Raw genomic sequence first — 23,663 nt, 5'->3', positions numbered from 1 at the left:
AAGCAGGCAGATTCCATGATGGGAAGTCACCAAACTTTTAAAAAACGGACATAATTATCCCCGATCCCTAAAACTCGGGCGAATAATGTCCTTGAATCTATGTTTCCTTACCAGGAGCATAAACAAATAGTTGACTTCCTGAACACAGGACAGGCAGAAGCAGCTGGGAGCCCTGCTGGCATCATAGCCGCCACTGCTCCACAGAGCACTGTGTTTATTAGATGCAAGCTTTATGCTCTACGGCTCCACAGTGTCAACAAAGCTTATGAAAATCAAGATTTATTCTCAATGCTTGATAGTGAATCCTTGACAATAGATAAATAAGGAACAATATGTTCTTAATTTGTCTGACAATGATTCATGAAGCAGAAATACGACTTGATCTCCATAAAACTTGCCTGAATTGAATCTTAGACTGTAACTCTTTGCCTGCCTCTGCTCCATTTTCATTCCCAAGTCCCCCTTAACTGCAGGTTTTCTTCAGTACACTAGTCATTTAAAATTAATATATGCATGTTATTTTGTACAATTTACGTATAGTAATAACTATACATATAAATTAAAACCCACAAGGAAGCTTAAAAATTAAATGGGCAAATGTGACATGAGTACATGACTCAAACAATAGAAGCCCACATCACCAACGTCATGAACTCATGAGCTGGAAGCACTATCTTTCTGTGGTTTGGATTTCCAGTTGAAATAGACCCTGCCCGGAGAGGGCAGTTATTCTGGGAGTATGGTTATGTTGAGCACACTGAATCCACGCTTTGGGTAAGGAGGGAAGCTCTACACGCTCTGGAAATGGTGTGTTCTTGCCCCAGGACCAATGGGCCCGATGTGAACCTGAGCACACAGCAGTGATGACACACTGCTGGCCACCAGGCCACAGCTGCCACCTTCTAGCGTCACAGCTCCTCCTGCAGGGCCATGTAGTAAAACTCTGTATGAGGGAAGGGAAGCAGAGTAGATAGAGACAAGAGTTGCTTGAACCAGCTTTGCTTCAACGCCAAGCCCTGGCAGGTCTTAGGGCAGTGACATAGCTAAAAGGGATCTCTGTTAAGTTCTTGCTCACAGTAAGAAGTCAACGAGGAGAAGGAAACCAGAGACTAACCTTACTTCTGCAGTCCACTTAACTTTGGAACACGAAGTAAAACGAAGTAAGACTTTGCTCTCTACCTAATCATGAAAGCCCAAATGGAGTTCATTAAAGTGATAATTTCCATCTGTGTCCTCAGCTGAATTCAACTTCAGAATAAATCTATTTGGCAAACCACGGACACAGCCAGGCTGACAACAGAAACAAAGCTGCGAGGTTCTGGGGCTAGCACGGTGGCAGGGCAGGCTGATGGCTTCACCGGGTTGGCGCTGAGTGCTGAGGACCCAGCAGGACCAACAGCATCCTTTTACAGTGCTTCAGAAGGGACCCACTCCTAAGAAAGCCACACACCAGCCAGCGACGACAATCACCGGACTGATGGAGATGCGAGCAGACGCAGGAACACACAGCTGCAAATCTTAGCCAAGCTGTCTAGAGAAGGTCACCTAGGAAACCCTCTCAAGAACATTCTAGTCAACTTCCATACTGAGGTCTACGAGGCTTCTCCAGCACTGGAGCCCACATTCCTCCAAACACCAAGGGATCAGAATTTTGAACTCTGGACTAGGGATGCAAGCTTTTCAAAAAGGTTCACGTGGATTCTGATGAACACAGAATTTGACCTAAAGAAGACTGGGGTAGTTAATGGGAAAATGGCTGGAGAGGGCTTTCTAGGAAAACTAAACATTGTGGCAAAAGGAGGGACTATGATACAGCAAGGTGAACACAGTGGGAACTAGGAAAAAAAAAAAAAATCAGAGCCAGGTGAGGGAGAGCTGGTACAAGCAAGGGCAGCAGGAGACGGGAGGAGTTACATGTCCCTGCAGAGAATAAGAAACCCCAGACGCTGATCCTGTAACTGCTATTTTCCACAGAGGCGTTATCTACAGCCGCCATCAGTATTGGGTAAGGTTTGCTTGCTCCTCAATAATGGGGAAAGGATTCTAGAAAGCCATAGAATGCCTCTAGATTTTCTTTTAATACAAGCCTTCTAGATGCCCTTTTCCTTACTGTCTTCCAAACCCTCCCCTTTACCAAATAGTAATGTGTCCCTAACAGCCTTTCTTGCCTTCACTGAAGGTTAATTTTAAATCAGAAACAAGAAAGAGAAGCATAGTCACGGCTTTGTAAACCTGACAGAGGGACTGTTGACCCCTGGTGCAATGGCAACGGCCAGTACATATTCCAAACCTCAGACTCTGGCTGTGAGACGTCAAGACGTTCCCTCAGTCTCAACAGAGACGTCTCCCGCAATTACTATAGACTTAAATTTCCATGAGAGCATGAAGATTGACATTCTTCCTTTCAGACTCTTGGTTCAGGGGAGCCATAGTGAAAGGCACAAGCTACCCAAGAGGGCCGCCTAGTGTGAGGCACAGGCACAGACTTATTACTTTGAGGCTTCAATAGAAGACAATAGTGGAGCGAGAGCCAAGTAGACAATTAAAATTGACAGTGATATGCCACACAGGTCTTTTATACCAAGAGTGGTGGCTAGATGGTCTCCATTTCCCATGATAAGTAAAGAAAAGGCACACAAACGATAGCCGGCAGAATGCAGGTCAGACACGAGGAGCCAAATTATGTCAGGGATAGAGAAATCCTCCGTCAGGGAGGCTGGGGAATCTATCTTCTCAGGGCGCTGTTAGATAGGGTACCTGCCTGCCTGGATGATTTATACTCGCCGCTGTTGGGAGGCGGCAGGGCAGGATGAGATCACCGCTTCTCAAGTGTGTTTGTAATCCCTGCTCTCTCTCCTACCACCTCGCACCGTTTCTCTAAAATCAAGCAAAACCCTTCCGCACGTTCATCTTGCTGGTGCACTTCACCCCGGACACAGCACCTGGCACACAGCGAGCAGAGAACAAGCAGCTCGTGCTAGCTCAGCAGTGGGGCAGAAGGCTTCCCCCTAGAACCAAGAGCAACTAGGGAAGTTAAAGGAAGAATGTCAATCTTCATGTTCTTATGGAAATTTAAGTCTATAGTAATTGCGGGAGACGTCTCTGTTGAGACTGAGGGAACGTCTTGACGTCTCACAGCCAGAGTCTGAGGTTTGGAATATGTACTGGCCGCTGCCAATGCACCAGGGGTCAACAGTCCCTCTGTCAGGTTTACAAAGCCGTGACTATGCTTCTCTTTCTTGTTTCTGATTTAAAATTAACCTTCAGTGAAGGCAAGAAAGGCTGTTAGGGACACATTACTATTTGGACGTAGGAAGGGAACAAGTTGCAAGTGTTGTAGGACAGGCATCAGTCTCTTTAGAGGTTCTCTCCTCACACTGACCGCCCAGGGAGCCTGACCCTAAAGAAGAACTTCAGTGTACAGACAGAGCATCTCCCCTAGGCATCCCAATGCACACTGCACTAAGCTACGGTATCTGCATCCGATTCACATTCCTTCCTGAGCAGGCCCTTGGAGGACTCAACACAGGGCAACACTTTTCCTCAACACCAGCACCATTTGCAAGACACAGTTACAGTTGCTTTTTTTGTTTTTATTATTTAGAAAGCAAGTGTGTACCCAATCGGCTCAGTGTAAGCTTTCCAATGTGATTAACTGCCACTCTGTGCCTTTAATTACAAGAAGGGATCAATTGCTGTCCTTCCAATGCAATTCCAGTAATCTGCACACTTCATTTTCTTTTTTTTAATCCTTAAGCAAGTAAGTTTCCCGTTCACTTCTGGACATGAAAAGTAGCAGGTCGTTTCTCTACAGAGCCCATGCTCTGCCCTCGATGTGGCAGTCCCTTCTGTAGCTCCCTACTCTAGCTCTTTACCGAGCCTGTACTGAGAGCCCAACACATGCTAGGGACTGTGGGGCTGGAGAAGAACTACAGCCCACTCTTACACGACTTCTAGTCTAGTGGGGATGGGCAAGCTGAAATGGAGTCACGCTAGGATATTCTAGCAAGAATAGAAAGGAGCAAGGGGTTTAGACGTCAGTGGAGTGAGGGGTCAGTCATGCTAATGGATACTCGGCAGCATAAAGAAGTAGGTATAGAACAGCCTCCAGACAAGAACAGCGTGTGCAAAGGCAACGACAGAAGGATCTGGACCCAGCAGGCTGCTGCAGAGTAGAAAGAGCACAGGCAGGGCGCAGGGCTGAACAGGAAGGCAGACCACTAAGGGCCATGCTGGTTCTCCAGCCACTTCCCAAAGAGGAATCAAACTCTAGGCTGTGAAGGTCATTCACTCAGAGATGCAAAGGAGACGTCTTACCTGGTTGCCCTTCCAAAACGATCCCTTTGGAGGTTGTAGCTCAGTGTCAAGAGGTCCTGCTTAACACATACAAACCCTGGGGTTCAATCTCCCAACACTGGAAACAGAATTCTTCTACACACTGTACCGAAGACAGACTAGAGAGGAGGAAAGGACCAGATCCGATGGGAGAGGACGGCTGTAAGTCAGCCAGCAGCACAGGCCCTGAAGCCGGTGCTCGCTCGCAGAATGAATGGCAAAGGTAACGTTGTCAGGATATCTATGCCAGTGTTAGGAAGGTGTAACAGGAGACAGAGACAGGTGTTACGGATGATCCGAAGGCTTCTGGCAACTGAAATAATGGAATAACCCTTATGGGCATGAAGAATACTGAGAGAGAAGCAGGCTGAGGGTGGAAACTGAGAGCTTTGGTTTTAGACACATTGGTCAAAGGTACCTGCTAGAAATGTAATTAAAGGTTTGCATGCTCTTACATCCTAAGTATTTGAGTAGTGCTATACTCATGATACTCATATACTTATGAGTCCGGAGTATGAGGAGGGGATCTGGCTTTGGGCATACGTCAGGAAATGGCATACAGATGTTTTCAAAGTCGCAGCACAGAATGAGATCACCTGCGGAGCAGAAGTTAGAGGAAGGGGCAGGTCTGACAAGTGACAACAGGGACAGTTTTGATGACAGCAGATGGCGAATAAACAGCTAGGTGGTGCAGTTACTGGGGAGCTATTGTGAAAAGACTCTCGGTTCAAACACATAGCATGGATTGGATTGGGGTACAAATTGATGGAAAAAAAATGACTTCATGTCATCCCGAGATCTGGGTCTCCTGAAAGATTTCTGCTTTAAACTGTCCATCTCTTAGGCCAAGGACAAAAAGTGCCCTCAAAATACCAAGGAAAGCTTTTCAGAGAGTAGCGGATAGTGTGGGGGAGATCTGAGGACCGCACTCCTCTTGCACAGGGATGCTCTACTACCCCGAGCCTTGTATGACCAGACCCACAAGCTTCCCACCCTTTACAACTGTGTAAGTGCTACTGCTTCTAAACGGCCTCCCCGTCAGTGACATTCTTCCTATAACTCCCTGACTGCTATGAAGAACTCCCTTCAGTGACCCAGGTGATCAGGACTGGGACAGCAGCTTTCTGTGATAGCGAGATTAGGTGGTAACGAAAGGACACGCTCCAGAAATACCAGAGTAACCCTGTTAGGACTTGGAAGGACGCAGACGACTCCTAGGTCTCTGATACACAGTACGGGATGCCTGATGCTGTCAGCAACCATTACTTGGGGAAACTTCAAGAACACCGAGGTGGGAAAATATTATATTCCCTCTTGACACCTGGCACTGGAGCGCAGGACAGAAGTGAGTCTGAAGAGATCTGCTGCAAGTTTCCTGCCAGGAAGGTAAAATTGCTGACCAACATGGAGCGGACTGTCTGAGCGACAATATATCAGCAGGAGACATGCTCCAGCAGTGACCTCTTAGATGCTGATGTATTTACTAGCTGGAAAGAATAAGCTGAAGATGCTAAGGATGCTAAAACACAGTAGTTAAGCAAAGAGGTATAGGAACATCCAGAATACGGTGTGACAGAAGCCGATGGAGATGCCATTCAAGGAGGGAGCAGACCGTCAATGTTTAACAGCCTTTGAAATATGTGCTTATGACACATCATCTTTGTCTTGCCATCAGAGCTGCTGGTACTATTCATTTCTCTCAGAGCTTTCTGTAACAATGCTTTGTAAAACCACCACATGGATCCTAGTTTTATCATTTGATACTACCAGTTTGATAAAAAGCTCTAATTTTAAGACAGCGAGGCTGATGCACTCATTTGTATAAGCTGTACTTCCTCAGCACCCACAGTGTGAACAGGCAAGAAGACTGCGGTGAGTTTGAACCCAGCCTGTTCTACAAAACAAAACCTCACATCAGAATAACAAAACCAAAGCAATCCCATTGCCAGCTCTGAAGGGACAGTGGAAAGAAGCCAGGCCCTGAACACGCACGCCGCACTGCCCTGAGTTTGCTTCATCAGCTCTCGCTGTCCATGTAGTACTGGAGCCTGCTAGGGAAAGAGCATCCGAAAGCAGGCCCATCCCTAAGAGCCTAGAGGATAACTCGGGAAGAGCAGGAGGAGGGGCCTCTTGAAGCACGCATTTGCAGTCCCCAGGCTACTTGGTATGCTTTGGCTACTTCTCACATAAACCAGGCACTTCTGACATGTATAAAGTCTCTTCTGTAGCTGAGAAGACTCAACACACAACGTACTGCTTTCCTAAGCAAGATGAGACACTGGCTCCCCAAACGTTCATATGTTCTAAAGAGTTCAAAGAAAGAAATCCTTGTCTTTCTCCAAGGGCAGTTAATTTTTAATGGCACTCATCCAGCTCATTTACAACTAAAGGGGTGCTCTTGGCCCTTGTCACAGCACGTGGCGGGTGACAGAAGCTCAGTCCTCTCTCACCCAGTGAGGACTGAGTTGAGAAATACCACTGAAAATTTCCACCTGAACTCCATGGTCTCTGCCACTGCCTAACATCTCAGAGCTGCGATTCATTTCTAGTCAAAGAAAACCACACACAATTTAAAAAGTATGGAAGAATTGCTTTTAGCGCCATCACAATCGAGGTCACACTGAAGAACACAGGGTGCACACCATCGTCCACCTAACAGAGCCCCAGCTTTCCCGACAGGCAGTTCTCAAGGGGCTGCTGAGGGGTTAGTCAGAGGCCTTTGAAAGTCAGGAACTGCTGGACAGGCTCTTCCCACCCTCCGAGGTTTACTACACTACCGACAGGTTTCACGGTAAAACTGGACACAGGAAGGGGAAGCTAACACAGTCTGATTCTGGACGGCACAAGTGAGGTGGCCGATGACTCGAACTTCATCTCTGCACTTCCCTTCCAATTCTGCCCCAGAGCCAACGTGGCTCCCCACTGCCTCTCTGCCCATTCATTTCCCTTGTTTCTCTGGACTCAGTGTGAAGGAGCCACTGCACACTGCATATGTATATGTCTATACACACACAACTTACATGGCAGAGTATTCCCCTGGGGAAGAGAAGTGACCATCATAGTCCCCGAGAGGTAAGTGATTAGTTAAGCGAGCAGGACTCTGGGCCTCCTGCTTCTCGCTCTCTGTCCGCTGTCCCGCTGTCTTCCGAGAAGAACTAAGTGAGGATGCTTACCGTCAAGTGTCCTTCGTGATGGTCCGGGAAATGAATGAACAAGTACTCTGTGGCCACCAGCTGCATTATGGAGTCGCCCAGAAATTCCATCCTCTGATTGTGGCCTCTGAAAAAGAAGTACCACTAATAAAGATACCAGGAACTACTTGTGGATTGAAAAAAAAAACAAAAAACAAAAAAACAAGACACATAATTTTTAAGATTATAACCTAAAAATATAATTTGTTCATTTTGTTTTAAAGCATAAAACTAAATACAGTACCCTGACATCTTCAACTCTGGGAAAAATCTGAAAATGAAATTTAAAAAAATGTAATCTTATATTTAATCATGGGTATGTATAGTGTTTGTGTACAGGTGTGCACATGAGGCCAGAAGATCTCCTGATCCAGGTGATTTATTCTATATACGACTCTAGCCAAACTCAAGCAGTGACCATTCTTAATCACTAAGCCGTCTCCAGCTCCAAAGGGGCTGCTTTAAGGATAAGTGACTGACTACTAAATCAAGATCAGTGAACAGCACCTGGCCAAAGCAGAGTGCTAGTAATTGAAAAATAAAGTTAAAAAAAATATATAAATATATATATAAACTTGCAAGAAAAGAGCCCCTAACTTTTTCTAAACTTAATATATATGTTACTTATTCAAATCTGGAATTTAATTTTCAAATGTTTACAAAATCTATGTCTTTAATCTTACAGTTTAAAGAGAATTGGGGATTTTCCATTCAAGAGAAGGGGTAAAAGTTTCATAGACCATGACCACGCCCACACAACCACACCTATACCATGACCACGCCCACACAACCACATCTATACCATGGCCACGCCCACACACTCACACCTATAGTTTTGCTACTTTTCTCAGTTTTTTCTTCCCTTTTTTTGCTGCTCTGAGAACTGAACCCAGGGTTTTAGTCTCTAGCAAAGTTTTTCTTATTTTCAATTTCAATAGTCTCAACAAATTTATCTAAAGTAGAAGTTAGAAAGCTGTATCCAGTTGCAGACTGTTTGAAAGTTTTACTAGAGAGCAGTCACATTTTTTTTTAACATCTATGGCATTTTTTTTAAGGTATTACGACAGATCATGACAAACAGACCACATGGCCCTCAAAGCATTTAACTCTTAATCCACATCTCAGTGTGGACAAAGGGCTTACTTCCTTCAGATCTCATAAACTTTAAGACATCAAGATGCATAGCAATGGAACCCAAAGCTTGGGACAGACAACAGTCCCTGATCCACACTACTGCCTGGCTGCTGTCTCGCCACAAGACTCCCCTGCAGTGTGTCTGCCCTCTAAGTTCCTCTGAAGGGCAGGAAGGTTTGGAACCCCCTCCTCTAAACGGTCAGGTAGGGCCAGTTGTGTGAACACTTTCCACTCACAGGGTCAGGTGGTTAAAGCCCACGGTTCTCAGTGTGAACGCCCTCGCCAGAAGCCGGACGTGAGTGAAGATCACTCCAATTGCTTCTTCAAACTCCGTAAGTTTCTGTAGAACTGGGGAAGTTTCAATAAGTTGCCGATCCGTATTTGGCTCTTGTAGCTTCAGAAAAAAATAGAAATAAATTAAAAATCACAGTTTTTGATACAAGAGTAATTATCAATTCTTGGACACTGTTCTATAAAATTCCATCTCCTGTGGGCAGAAATTTCGGAAATGCCAAATAAAACCTGAAAGCCTCTTTCTCATCTCTTAGAATAGCAAACAAACCTAATATTTAAAGAAGGCTCAAATAATATTTTCCAATCTTCATTCAAATTTCAAGGCCAAGTTCTATACATAGATAGTTCAAAATCTCTGGTATTAGACTAACTCTCTAAGGAAGACGAAAGCTGAAGAACAGCTGCCATATACATGCGCGTCAGTGTGTGTGTGTGTGTGTGTGTGTGTGTGTGTGTGTGTGCGCGCGGTGCTGGGAGTTGGTCTGTCTGACAAGTTTCTAGGAAATGGGAACGGCTGTCTGGGAGCTGCCGTTTAGGAGCCTCTGATTTTGGAGTAACTGGACTACTGCGCATCTTGAACATACTATGCAAACTGTTTTGGCAAATGAGCATCATTAAAACTGAATTTACTTCCGGTGGATATCATTATTCCTCTACACAGGTGGTGCTCCATGCAACAAGCCTTTAACAACTGGCAAAGAGAAAATTTAAGAAGTATAACTAAGATTAACATTTTCAACAGTACTGCATAACTCTTATTTTCACTAGAATCTTCTTACAGCGCTGAACTGCCGTTTACTATGGTAAACCTTCGATGAACATCTGATCACTAGTGACTACTATTTATGTTAAATACATATTCACATATAACGTGAGACTAAGGGAAATATACATATCTTAAACTAAAGCAGAAAGAAAAGCAGAAAAACTTTTAAAGCTAACCGAGGGAAAGCACGCACTATGTATAGATCTTTTAAATTCCTAAATCCCAAGTAAAAAGTAAAAAGCTCTCATGCAGCACTGTGTAGTAAATATTATACAATCCGACTCGATTTCTAAAGCCCAAACTAGGTTAAAATTTAGCAATATTCATTTAGTATTTGCTCTACTTTCTTAACTATGCCTAAGATCGCCTCTAACACCACTTTCCCTCCACGGGCAGGCACATGGCGTGCAAGCGCCAACACGGTGTGAGGCGCCCACTGTGTGGAGGGCTGTTCCTCCACAGCCGCAGTTGTCGCCTCAGGAGCGCCATCCCCATGCTTACCAGGTCACCTGAGCACACGTGCGTGCGCAGTCTACTATTTATTTCTGAAATTTCCCTGACGCCCACCATAAAGTCATAGTTCTGGGGAAGAGAGTCAGAGACTACAGGTGGGCAGGGAAGGGAAAGGTGGCCATGAAGTTTCGGGACTCACTGCAGACACGGTCGGTCATACTCACTTGGAGTGGGTGGAGAGGATAATTGAGCCAGACTTCTCGAAGGTCCTGGAAAATGGAATGATGTCTTTAGTGCTCAAGGGAGTCATTGAACACACTCCAAAGCACTAAATAAAATGTCATTATTTGAAATACTGAACTATTTCACATGTTGACTCCAGTCACTGCAAATTCAATAGTGCTAACAAACACATTTTTAAAAGTGTATTCACCACTCAAACGGCCTGTAGTGACTGTAATTAGCCTATTAAGCAGAGGAGGAAAAGAGCCTATTTATTTATTTATTTATTTATTTATTTATTTTGATTTTTTTGAGACAGGGTTTCTCTGTATAGCCCTGGCTATCTTGGAACTCACTCTGTAGACCAGGCTGACCTCGAACTCAGAAATTCACCTGCCTCTGCCTCCCGAGTGCTGGGATTAAAGGCGTGCGCCACCACGCCCAGCCGAAAAGAGCCTTTTAAAACTCAGTTCCATGTCTGCTGAACCCAATACACTGGATTACAGGACGGTTGCACTCACTGTCACCCCAGACCTGGGGATCTGCAGCAGTGACTGCCACCGTGTGCGCCCTCTGATTTCACTTTATTGTCACAAGCCTGTCTCAGAGGGAGTGGGAACACACATCCCATTCCTAAGCCTCACAACTCTGAGACCCGCTTTAACGTGGCTCACATAAACGCTGACTTGAAATATGATAACAAATAAACTTTATGGAAAATTCTGGTGTTTATCTCATGGCTGCGTTAAATCCAGGAGCAGCTAGAATTCCCATTTCCTTGGGGAAAAGTGTTTTCCTTCAGGTTCAGACTCTAGGGAGCCCGTGCCTGGATCTACTCTCCGCCCTTGGTGCTGGGCTCTTTTAAATAAGCGAGAAAAATAACCTGAAAAGAAATGTTTTTCTCAAGTTTGGTTTTTGGCAGGATACAGGAAAATTTAGGATCATTTGTGATATTAGGTGATAAAAGGAAATAGAAGCTCAATGGTCCTGAACAACTTCTTAAGAAAGCAAAGAGGTTCTCAGACAATTTAAAGAAAGGGTTTAAATATCAAACCGTTCTTTACAGGCACAAAAAGGGACTTCTGTTAACCAAATCAATAACCTCTCCCCTTTACTCCCCAGAGTGTCAGCACACACACACACATACACACACACATACACACATACACACACACACACACACTCTCCCGGTGTTCTCTCCCCCCCATGACAGGATGGATGCTTCCCATCTGCCTCTGGCCACGTGTCTCCACTGGAGTGCAGCCCCATCCTTACCGCCCTTCACCCTGCTTCTGTCTGGATTCTTTTATTCCGCTACAGTGGCCTCTCATCTAGGCCATGACTGGGAATACCTCATGGGCATCCTTCCCTCGCACGCACTCAGACAGTAACCATCCCTTCCCTTTACACACTAAGCTAGGGAGTGCGCAGGCTCTGCTGAGGAGGCTAGGCTTAATTCTGAGTGCCTGTTGGTAACTTATTTATTCTCCCCAGCCTCTATTTCCACAGGTATAAACCGAAGCTAATCCCCCTCCTTCCAATCGGTCCCTGACAGCACTTAGTAGTTAGCGCACTGAGAGCGTTATGCCCAGTGCGGTCAGGGAGAGCACCACGATCAACAACACTCATAGGTCAGCTTTCTCTTCCAACCTTTCCCAGTGTCTCCAGAACTCAAGACTCACGTGACACTCCAATTCATTCCTTCTTGCTGCTTCATGTTTTTCACTTAAAAGCACTTGTGATTTCTCCTTGGATGTCCACAGCCACCCAGATTGGTGCAAATGTATGCCACCTTACAACCAGACAATTTCACCCACATCTGTTTCCTCTTATTTATCCCAGTGTAGTGCTGCATCTAGACTGGGATCCCAGCAACACTATTAATTAACTCGGGGACTATGGCTTGCCTCTAGAAAATGCTCAAGATTGGCTGGGTCACTCATTAACATAGCATATTGATATTAAATACCCATTATGTATTAGGTTACTAAGATAAATAGGATACAACTCTGTCCTCAAAGAGGCCTAATGAGGAATAACAGAGGTAAATAAACAGCTTACATACCTGCAGTAGGTCCCTTAATAGTGAAAAATCATTTTAAACTACACCCCAGCTGCCTGTTTCTCAGACAGACTGAATCTCTTATGAACAGAAATGGTTGTACTTGAGGTAGGCTCACTGAAGGAGGCCAGGCTACTCCATCAAGCTGGGAGGAAGTGGGCCCCAGAGGAGAGGCATCACTCTGCCCAGGGTGTTGAGACAAACCTCCAAAGAGGACTTGAAGAAGACAGAAAATCTAGCAAACCCCAGCGGAGAGTGAGAACCAAACGTCCATCAATGAGAGGCAGCAAAGAAAATATCTAAGGATGGCATGAAGACATTGTGGACAAAAAAGGAGACTGACACAGGCAGAACCATCGGGGAAATTTAATCCCAGCACGCAGACAGTGGAGGTAGGTGGCTCTTTGTATGTTCAAGGCACCCTGTTCTACACAGTGAGTTCCTGCTAAGCCAGGGCTACATAGAGAGGCCCTGTTTAAAAGAGCAAGGAAACCCCACCAAACCTTCTATATGTTACGTTGTGTAGACTTTGGTGGCTAGAAACCAAATATCTTAAAACTGGAAAGCCTGTCACTCACACAACACTGAGGGATGATGATGGACAGTTAACAGGCGAGAGAGATGAGAGGCCTTGAGAAGAATGCAGGACAGCTGCAAGGGAAGCAAACCCAGAGTCACCCAGTCAAGTGATGAAAATTTAAAACTGAACGAATATGGGGGAGGGGACAGCTTAGGGCAGAAAAGAGCCTGAGGTTTATGATTTAAGGATAAAATAAAAGCAAAGTATGTTCGAGACTAAAGGTGATGGGGGCCAATACTAAACCTGTTAAAATGGCAAGTCTGTGGAAGACCCATGCCAGGCTGCTCAGAAGCAATCTGAAGAGACACCTTTTCCAATTTCTCGAATGCCAGAGAAAGGCCTGGGTCAGAGATGCTGGGGACCGGTGTACAATGAGAAGAGAGGAGAGAGAAAGTGATGTAATGCCTCTCCCCTGTTGCAGGGGCCAGGGGGCAACCAGACTGAAGCTCTCTCCACACAGGCAAACGCACCGGGCAGGCCTGGAGCTTATACAAACTGAACGCAGACAGCTCTTAGAAAGAAGTCAGCCGACAGAGAAAAGGCAGGACAGCCCTGCTGGTGAAAGGGCTGGGCTGAGAACACAGACACGGCCAACAGGGACCTTAACAGGAAACAAGGCCTCCTTCCCACCCACCCACCCACAGGACAGGAGTCAAAGGACCCTCTCTGTGAGTCCTTCTGCCATCCTAACTACATTGCTCTCTCAGCTGCCTCGCTCTGCCCTAGCCCCTAAACAACAACTATCGGGACACTGGGTTGCTAACCCCAATTTCAAACTAACCCCTTCTCTTAATTTGGTTGCACACGTAGCAGCTAACCAACACCCTCAATATTCAGGCCGCCTGTCTCCTCACTAACATAGACACCCCTTAGTTACAGAGTCCATCAACCTGCATTACTTGTCTCTGTTTTTCCCTCTGTGTTCGACTTATTACATTTTCATCACACACACACACACACACACACACACACACACACACACACACACACACACAGAGTTTGCCAACGTTTCACCCATTCAATAGCTTGTAGATTCAAGCCAATTTGGAAATGTCAGTCAAGTTAAAAGGCTCCAGCTTGTATACATGGGAATTCTGAGGCAGAGAGTTATGTATAACTGAGCCTTACTCAGTTTTACAAGAGACATGAAAATGAATGCCTAACTCCAGCCGTTCCATTTGTAAGATGACGATGCTTGGGCCTGGCTTCTCCGCTCAGACACTTCTTCATCCCGCCTTTACTAAGTACCCAGCGCTGGACAGGCCAGCTCTGCGCTCGGCGCTTGCTGGGAGTGTAAGATAAGCTCACTAAGTAGACAAATGGGACAGAGAAGTTTAAAGGGGAAAAGAAAGTCTGCACACAAGCAGATCCGATTAAGAACAGAGGAGAGAGCTGTTGGGAGGAGCCCAGGAGAGGGTACAGGTTAAGTCGGGACAAAGGAGCAGCGACAGCAGAGGTGAGGGGAACACTTAGGAAGGCAGGAGAAGGCTGCTTGAGCTGCGACAGAGGATAAAAGCTGGAACTAGGATATTTTAAAATTCGAGAAAAGAGTCCTAAAATACACGCCATCTGCTACAGACACAAATCAAGATGCACAGTTGTTTGTGAATGTAGGGCAGGATGGGGGCCCGGGGGCCACAGATAATTCTTCTATTACAGTAGATAAACATAAAAGCCATCCCACCTCTGGAAAAACAAACTGAACAATTCCCGGACAGACCATGGAGGTCACGTGTTTAAAAGTCTTGACATTTAAACACACAGAGTAATGCAGTCCTAACACCGGGTAGCGTGTAAGGCGAGGGCTTCACCTGGCTTATAACACTGGCACCCTGTGTTCTTCACTCCTCAAGGGCTACTTCGTTCAATTGTGATGCCATTTCAGTGTGAAATAGAGAGCTGCCTTTCACTTTAATGCTAAACTGACTTGTTTTGGTACAGAAAGCATTTAGGACGCTCTAGCATATGCAGGAGGAGAAGGGTATCTCTGGCAATATTAATGCCTTAAAACGTTAGTAACACAAACCATCTTAGAATCTTAAAAAACAAAAAAACAACCCTATAATTTGCTTTCGTAAAAAAGTTCTAGATTATTTATTCATAGGTCCATCAGAAACTCCTGTCTAAAATAAGTATGTTCCTCTAGTTTACATAATTTACAAACACAACAAAACAAAACAAACCAGCAACAGACTAATATTGTTAACTTAGCCCGTGCATGGGACAGGTACTCACATATTTAAAAGTATAAGATCATGATTAACATAGAAAATCTGCAGAACATAACAACTCCTATTGTATTTGTAATTCACATTTAATCTAGAAATAATTAAATGATCGTTTAAAAAAAATTATGAAAAAAAAAAAAAGTCCCAGAACTCCCGTGTCCGCAAGAGCTGACGGACCTGACGTCCACCACCTACGGGAGGCTGGCACTTAGTTTTTCCCACAGTCTTTCCAAGAAACAAAACTTCTGCACTGACACATAGGCAAGGAAAAGAAGATGGCTGAACATAAATACCGGATCATTAAAGAGTAAGCGTCCAAATAACTGTTTGGCTTCCTCTAGGCTCCCCTCCAAGTAAACAGCTCCTAGATGAAAGGAAGCGGGTGTCAAAAGCAAGGCTGCATTAATATTCAGAGAAAATTACACATCTCTATAAAAAGCAAAAAGGCAAGCTAAACCCAGTCACAGCAGAGAGCCTAGGAGCTGAGCGCAGACTGTTTTAAAGGGAACACTTCCCTGCCCTTAGCCATGTTTTTGTGCTAAAATTCAGACTGCAAATATAAAGTTAATTCACTAAAATTTGTAAGCAGAAGAGGCTAGAAATGAACTCTCATGAAAGATATAGCATGTAACCTATTATACTAAAGAATACACTTCAATTCAGTTTCTGTTTTTACAGTGCATGGTTTAAAACAAACATATATATGTTAACAACAACAAAATAGATACAACCAGAATGAAGCACTGCAAATGCACATTAATCATAAACCGTGAGCACTACAGCAACATCTTAACTTGGTAGCAAAATAAAATAGAGTAGAAAAGTCATATTTTCTTAAAATCAAAATTTTCTGTCTTCAGAATGGCTACATTTCCACATATAAAGTTAAAATGCTAACCTAGAAGGCTTTGATCAGTAAGCATTACTGAATGTATCAATAGCTATAGCTAGATGGATACAACAGCAGCCGTGGATCTGCCTGGCGGGCACCAGGGTCGCTGCGCCACTGTCCTCTCTGCCCCTTCTCGGGCAGCTTGGGAAAAGCAGACTCGGTTCTGTGGAACTCTACTCTGGACCTGGGTGCTGCAGGACGAGGGTGACTCTTTCAAGAACTCCCTGAGGCAGTGACACTACCTCCATCTCTGAGAGGGCGTGAAGATCAGGGACTGCATTATCTGCCAGAGACACCTATCTGACAAGTGATGGAATCTGTCTGCTCAAGCCTGAACCCAAATCATAACCCTGCCAAATTATGTGGACAGGGCACAATAATTCCATGTGATAAACTCTCTGGAAATACACCTATTTATGAAAAACACACACTGCTTGGAAAGAGTGGAGAAATGTTAACAGAAACTGTTGGTTGACTCTAACATTTTATCATAATGTATATTTCAATTACCACTAATTAATTCTCCATTAATTTTCCTATGCCAACAGCTAACAATATGCTATAGATATAAAGCCTGGGTGTGAAGTGTCTATATATTAGTCTTCCTTTTCAAAATTAACACTAGTTACACAGATTCAAAACCTAGGATTAAAAAGATTTTTTTTTCCAAAATAATAAAATCAGAAAATCTTGCAAACAATTTAAAATATGTTCCAAAGCCACACTGGGACATTACTAGTAACTCAGTTCCTGTTTTCTTTTGTGTGCGTGTGTGTGTGTGTGTGTGTGTGTGTGTGTGCGCGCGCGTGTGCGTGTGCGTGTGTGCGTGTGTGTGCGTGTGTGCGTGTGTGCGAGTGGTGTGTGTGTTCACTCCAGATCAGGAAATGCCAGGCATGAGGTCAGACACGAAGAACACGGCAAGTAGAAAGCATGATTGACTCCCCGTGATTGACACTAAGATGCGTACAGCACAACGTGGTGAGCGTTCACGCGCTTCAGGAACGGGCACGTGCACTGGGAGCTTCCACGGTGATTTTCACGCACTTTCCAACAAGCTCAACACATACGAGAAACAGATTTGAAAGGGAAATTACCTATCAAGGCTTCAAAACAATTGGCCATCGCATGGCGGAGATCTGATTCTCTACATAGGTCGGGCCCATGGGCATATAGCATAAATCGATCCAGTTCAAGTTTCTATAAAATCCAAAATGACAAAAGGTGAGAACACTTACCAAAACAGCCCCGTACATCACGGAGAAGGGAGCAGCGGTGAAATGCACAGGCCTTATGCAGGTTACCAGGCGCTTAGTCTAACACTCACGAGTGTTAAATCCACATGGGTCAGTCCAAATTCTAACAGTCAGATTTGGGGTCAGAAATGACGAGATCTGACTTTTCAAATCTAAGTGCAAACCAAGATTGAGACTTCACTAAAAAAGCTGCTGCTGGAAGAACATGGGTGTTTGGATTCACTGAGAGGATGCAAGCCTAACCCAAGAGTCTCCAGTCTTTGATCTAGATTAGCTTGCCATGCATGATGTCTGGTACCACACAGAACAGGTGAGGCGCCTTCACCTTGATTTCTGTATCTACTCGTTCCATATCCTAATATACAATTAAATATAAGACCTTTTAGAGGTAGACCCAAACAAATAAATACTTCCTTATAAAATTCCTGAGACTTTCATAAAAGGAGAAAGATAAAAATATTATATATATGTATTAAATCTGTTTCCATTTCCATAAAGTTAAAACTTAAAATACTTCCTAAATGCCTGAAACATAATATGGAATAAGACACAAGCCAATGAACAAACTAACGGCTGCAATCTCATCAGTCTTTGGACTAGACATTCAGACTCCATCCATCTCCACTTGGATTGGATTGGAATCACTGCTAAGAATCTAGAGTATAAAACATATTCAAATCAGTTTTGCCTACCACAAATATAACCGCACAAAGTTCCTTAAAAAACAAAAAAACCCCAGTTGATCCCAAAGTGCCAGAGTTTATACTAGACTATGTAAATGTCGTCTGTTTCACAGCCTCACTGGGAAAATACAATTGCTTGCTATCTCTAGAGTCCTGCTTGAGCAGACTGCAATTCTTCTGGGGTGTGGTGGAGTTCTAACTCCTCACACAGCCCACTCTCTCAGCCTTGACTGTCTACGTAGGCTTCAGCAGAGCTCGTAAAGGAGGGGGTACTTAGATGAAGCCCTAGGATGCACAGCGGTTGCCAGTCTTTCTCCAACTCCGTGCTCCCCAGCAGCTGCAGGGCTACTGCCCTAGAAAAAGGTGGGACCACCACAGCCTTCTGCAGGAGACAAACACTCCAGGGAAGAGAACTAGGTAATGTCTGGGGAACTCTGTAAGATAATTTTTCACGTGTCTGGTTCTACAAAAAGATTTATATTTGATTATATATTAGAATGTGAAATAAGTAACTTCAGAAATCAAAGAGGAATATGGCTGAAGACACCATATTCTTGGCACTTGGATTCCAAATCAGAGAGCTGTGCTAGGGTGGATTTGGTGACGTAAGACCATATAGCAATTCCTGAAGGGAGATGCTGGCCAGCCAGTCATTCTACGTGGCTCTGGATAGCATCCAATGTGCTATGTAATGGCTTGCTTTCAGGCTACACCTGGTAAATATCCTCTCCACTGTCATCCCAGTATCTGTAGAATAGTTAAAACAACTTCACTATGGCCCAAAATGGAAAGAAAATGAGGCTGGAAAGGCTTAAAGTTCTTGGTTACTATGTACTTCCAACCACAAAGCATGTCATACCAGCTAAACACCAAAGCGCTTTTCCATCGCACTTGGACTTCATGCACTGTAAGGCTGCTAAGAGCAAGTGAGCTCTTCTTGTTGCTTATAGTTTTTCATTAGGCACTCTCAATTACATTCTCCAATGCTCCCAAGGGTGGTTTGCAGAATACCACTGTAACTGTGATAATGTACAACACAACATGAAACCACAGGCTGAAATTTGCTATATTTTGAATATTATTAACAGTCTTACAAGATCAAATCAACAAGCCAGTGACAAAACTAGTCTTTTCCAACCTTTATATCAAAATGAAAGGAAAGGGGAAGAAACTACTTAAGGCAAAAGCAAAGGAAAGCTTTTCCAGTAAACACTGACAACGAGGAACTTAAGAGCCTTCATTCTTTCTGATAAACACAAAAGCCTATAAAATGTGAGAATTTATTGTAAGAACAATGATAAACAACACTAAAAATAACTAGCTGCTACAAACTCATTTACATCTTTGTATGATTTCCATGAACAAAGATCATGAAACCCACTTTAAGTAGACTCATGAAAACTCCTAATGTCATTTAATTCTCAAAACCAGCATGTGTGTGGAAGCTAATGTAGATCCCACTTTATATATGAGAAAGCTGAGGCTCTGGGAGAGAACAACTGACCTATAGCCACCCAAGATGCAAAAATAGGGATGGACAAAACCCTAAGGGGTCAGCCAAAATGACCATGTTCCTCTCTGGTATGAGTTACTGTAAGACATCAGATAGAAATGGCAACACCAGATCAGACCAAGGTTATAGCATCCTAGCATGAGTCTGTTCTGTTAGCCACTCAGCTAAGACAAGGAGGCATGCATACAGCCTAAAGCTTAAAGCCTAAAGCTTAATTAGTGGGATTTGTGATTTGGAGCTTCTCAAAGGTCTAAAGAAGAAGTATCCCACGTGGATACCCAGTTCACAAACTGTCTGAAATATTCTGTTCAGAGCTAGAATTCTGCCTGTTAACATAAATTAATAAACAAACATATTACAAAAGTATTTCATTTCTTTTGCATGGCTCCCGTGTTCCTTTGCCCCAAATGCTTAGCTGTTCATGTCCATCTGTCTGTTTCTTACTCTTCTTTTTTCAAGTTACCTCACAGCTGAGCTCATTAGCTGCTGGTGAAACTCACACAGGTAACAGACCAAAACAAAGAAACAAACAACTCTACGATGGTCCGGGGAGTCATGGTCCATAACACCTGACTCCCCAGCACACGATTCGCCGAGCTGCAGAATGTGGGCTCCAGAAGACAATGTCAGACTCTGTGATTGCTTCCGATGCCCAACGGTACCTTTGCAAGCATGGCGAGGTGCTGATTCTGAACAATGGCGGTCCGATAGGTCGCCAAGCCCCCTTCCTCCAAGCTAGGAAACAGGTAGTACAGGTGGACACTGCAGGAACAAAGAGCAGAAAAGAGCAGATAAATACGCATCACGAACTCTCTGCAGCTCTGCAGTACAGAGGTGGCGAAACTGTGCCTGCAACAGATACTGGTCAGCTGCACTGAACTAACCTAAAGAGTAAGTTATTTATTTACCAACACACAGAACCCGAAAAGCAACATTTACTCATATGGGCAAATGGATTTCTGCTTAAAGATTTCTCTGGGGGCAGACTCAGTGATAGGCATCTGTGATCCTAGCATTCTAGAGTCAGAGACAAGAGGATCACCGTAAGTATAAAGCCAGCCTGGTGTATATGGTGAGTTCTACGCCAGTCAGGATTAGATATAAGACCATGGCTCAAAAAATAAAAGCAAATAAAAAGATTTCTCTGAAATCTGATAATGATACAATCTGTCATGCTTTTGTGACTAATGAGAGCAAACGTCTAAAAGTCCAAACTTGGGCCTATAAACAGATGCCTTTCACTGGGTAGGACTCTGGGAGGCCCCCGAGGATAATCTGGGCAAGCCCTGAGTAGCAAGTGTCAGGAATACAGCAGCCAGGAATATAGCAGTGAGTGGCATTTGGCAGGTTCTATACATTGATGAGTGAGGGAACTCCAGGGCAAAGTGTGGCCAGGGTAGGAAGCTGCCCACAACACATCTGGACCACAGCTGCAGCTGCCCGTTCCCACAGCACTCTCTACCTCATCAAACCTGCTGCCCACTAGAATAGCTAGTCTTGGAGCGTCTCTTTATGTTCTTCTTCGGAAAACAAAAAAAAGATGAGAACAGCCCAAGACAGTCCCAAGGGGAGCAGTGTCACCTCCCTTACGGAAAAGATTGTGAGCATGGAAAGACAAAATGCACTTTCCAGGCTGTAACCCAATGAAAAATCTTAGAAAACACACACACACACGCACACACACACACACGCACACACAGACACACACACACACACGCACACACACAGACACACACACACACGCACACACACGCACACACAAGTCATTAAAACTACTTGGAAGCCTTACTTCCCTCAAGATTAGAAAGACAGAACAGGATCAAAGGCAAATCCTGGAAGATGAAATGACATTTTAAAATATCATCCTTTCCCTTTCAAATGGAATATAAGCTCTGAAGCGTCTAGCCCAGGACCAGCTCATCTCCTGTGGCTGTGAACAACTTTAACACATGCTTGACAGGACAGAGACACCAGCCTTTCATCTTGTAATCTCACTCATTACGGCGGCGGCAAGAGCGGTTGTCAGGGCCAGAGCCACAGACGTGGGGCTTTTAAGCTTTCAGAGGAGAAAACACACGGCGTCCCAGTGCCTTGCTCAGAACTGCTGGCTAATTACAGAGAAGGCAATGCTTAGCAAATGCAACCACTGGGAGAGCAGGGGCTAGATGGGGAAGACCTACTTACCTGGTCAGAAACTCAACAACAGCATCCCCCAGGAACTCCAACCTTTCGTTGTGATTAATCCTACAATGAAAACGTCAAGACCAGTTAATACACTAGGGTCAGGGAAACGGCTCAACGGGCAAAGGCGCTGCCAGCAAGCCTGATCACCCAAGTATGCAGCCCAGGCCTACGCGGTCGGAGGAGAGAATGACGCCAATCTGTCCATGGATCTCCATACACGCGCATGACATAGATGGGCGGACTGACACACACACAGCAAACGTAATTTTAAAAAGCTTTTACTTATAAAACAAAACAAAAAGACAAAATAAAAAATCCCAGCACATTTACTTTTTCCCCCTTCTCTTGAAACAGGGAAACACAGGGTTAGTTCACGGAGTTACCCAACACCTTCTAGGCCTCTCTCTCATACCCAAGAGCAATGACTCTCCTATCTTAGCCTGAAGCCACTCAGATCCCACAGTAGGAAGGTGCAGTGGTTTGAAGAGCAGCCGCACAGGCTAGTATATCTGGATGCTTAGTCACGGGGAGTGGTACTATTTGGAAGGATTTTAATGATCTGGGGGTGGGGTGGGGGTGGCCTTGGTGGAGGAACAGTGTCACTGGGGTTTGAGGTTTCAACAGCCCATGCCAGGCAGTGTCTCTCTCTGCCTGTAGATCAGATGCAGCTCTCAGCTACTGTTCCAGCACCTGCCTGCCTGCCGCCATGCTCCCCACCATGATGATAACGGGCTAACCCTCTGTAACTGTAAGCTAGCCCCATTTAAATGCTTCCTTTCCTAAGAGTTGTCTTGGTCATGGTGCCTCTTCCCAGCAACAGAGAAGTAACTAAGAGAGGTGGGGAGGATGAGGCTCAGCCCTTCATACTATATGGTTCCAAGTTTCAAGCTTCAGGCTTTCTTTTCCTAGAAACAAGACTTGAAAACCTTCCAGAGAAGTCAGCTATCACAGTGACTATGGTGAATAGCTCTATACTGATCAGGAGAATCAGAGAAAGGAGAGTGTATTCCAGAAGGGTTACCCAGACAGCATCTCATCTCCTCACCTCCAAACTCAACCTCGTGTCTAGTCCTTTAAAACAGGCCGAATGTATCTGCTACCTCGGTGGTCCCAGCTATCCTCTCCCACCTGTGTGATGGCCTCCTACTCCAAAGCACTAGATATTCTCCGAAAGGGCACTGCACAGAACGGTCACTGCTCTCTTTAGGCCAGCCCTTCCCCCTCCGCAGAACTTTCCACTCTGCTCCTGTACACTCAGGTACAGTTGAAATCCACTTTAGCTCTCAAGGGTTCAGGAAGAAAATCGATGAAATTCTGCCTGATGACGCCATGCCTCTCATGAACATGAATGCTCACCTCCCTAGGACACAGATCACACTTTGTTTATATGATGAAGCAACATCTATAAAGAAGTCACCCTCAACACTCATCCCAGGTGATGGCTTATATTTATGTGAAAAGGAGATTCAGTTGGGGTTGTAGCTCAGAGGTGGAGGCCCTGCCCTGCACATGAGGCCCGAGGCTCAATCCTCAGTATTGGAAATGGCATTCAGAAAAGGAATTAGTTGTCAATAATGGGAGAATAAAAGGGGATGGGGAAAATAAAGAGATGTATCATCAACTTACGCCTGTGCTGAGAACTTCCTGATCTCACTGATTTCTTAGACTGTAGATGTATTACACTTACAAACCTGGTGTCTAGCCCTTTAAGAGGGCCTAATGTATGTGCCACCCGTGCTAGTATCTCCCACCTGTGTGACGACTGTTCCAACCACGTGTGCACATATTACACACACAAAGCGGTAGGCCCTATGAACAAACTTCTCACTCTGGCCAAATGGACACCTGCTTAAGGGATGCTTGGGGCTTGGCT

General features: G+C 44.7%; 1 protein-coding gene across 4 annotated transcripts in view; it reads right to left on the bottom strand.

The window, feature by feature from the left end:
* Positions 1-23,663, bottom strand: part of Drosha (drosha, ribonuclease type III) — a 110,488-nt gene that overhangs the window by 12,339 nt on the left and 74,486 nt on the right. For 3 of the 4 annotated variants that reach the window (XM_006520021.3, NM_001130149.1, NM_026799.3), the window contains 7 exons: positions 21,791-21,850; positions 20,269-20,368; positions 17,252-17,354; positions 15,559-15,629; positions 10,398-10,442; positions 8,897-9,054; positions 7,509-7,614 (listed from right to left, as the gene is read on the bottom strand). In XM_006520021.3, the coding sequence (XP_006520084.1) occupies positions 7,509-7,614; positions 8,897-9,054; positions 10,398-10,442; positions 15,559-15,629; positions 17,252-17,354; positions 20,269-20,368; positions 21,791-21,850 (643 nt within the window). The remainder of the gene's footprint in view (positions 1-7,508; positions 7,615-8,896; positions 9,055-10,397; positions 10,443-15,558; positions 15,630-17,251; positions 17,355-20,268; positions 20,369-21,790; positions 21,851-23,663) is intronic. The other variant, XR_383823.2, reaches the window with a different exon arrangement.

The sequence above is a fragment of the Mus musculus genome, chromosome 15 (assembly GCF_000001635.26).
Source record: "Mus musculus strain C57BL/6J chromosome 15, GRCm38.p6 C57BL/6J".
NCBI classification, from domain to species: domain Eukaryota; kingdom Metazoa; phylum Chordata; class Mammalia; order Rodentia; family Muridae; genus Mus; species Mus musculus.
The sequence above is the reverse complement of the archived record's forward strand: the minus strand, read 5'-3'. Positions and strand labels throughout refer to the sequence as shown.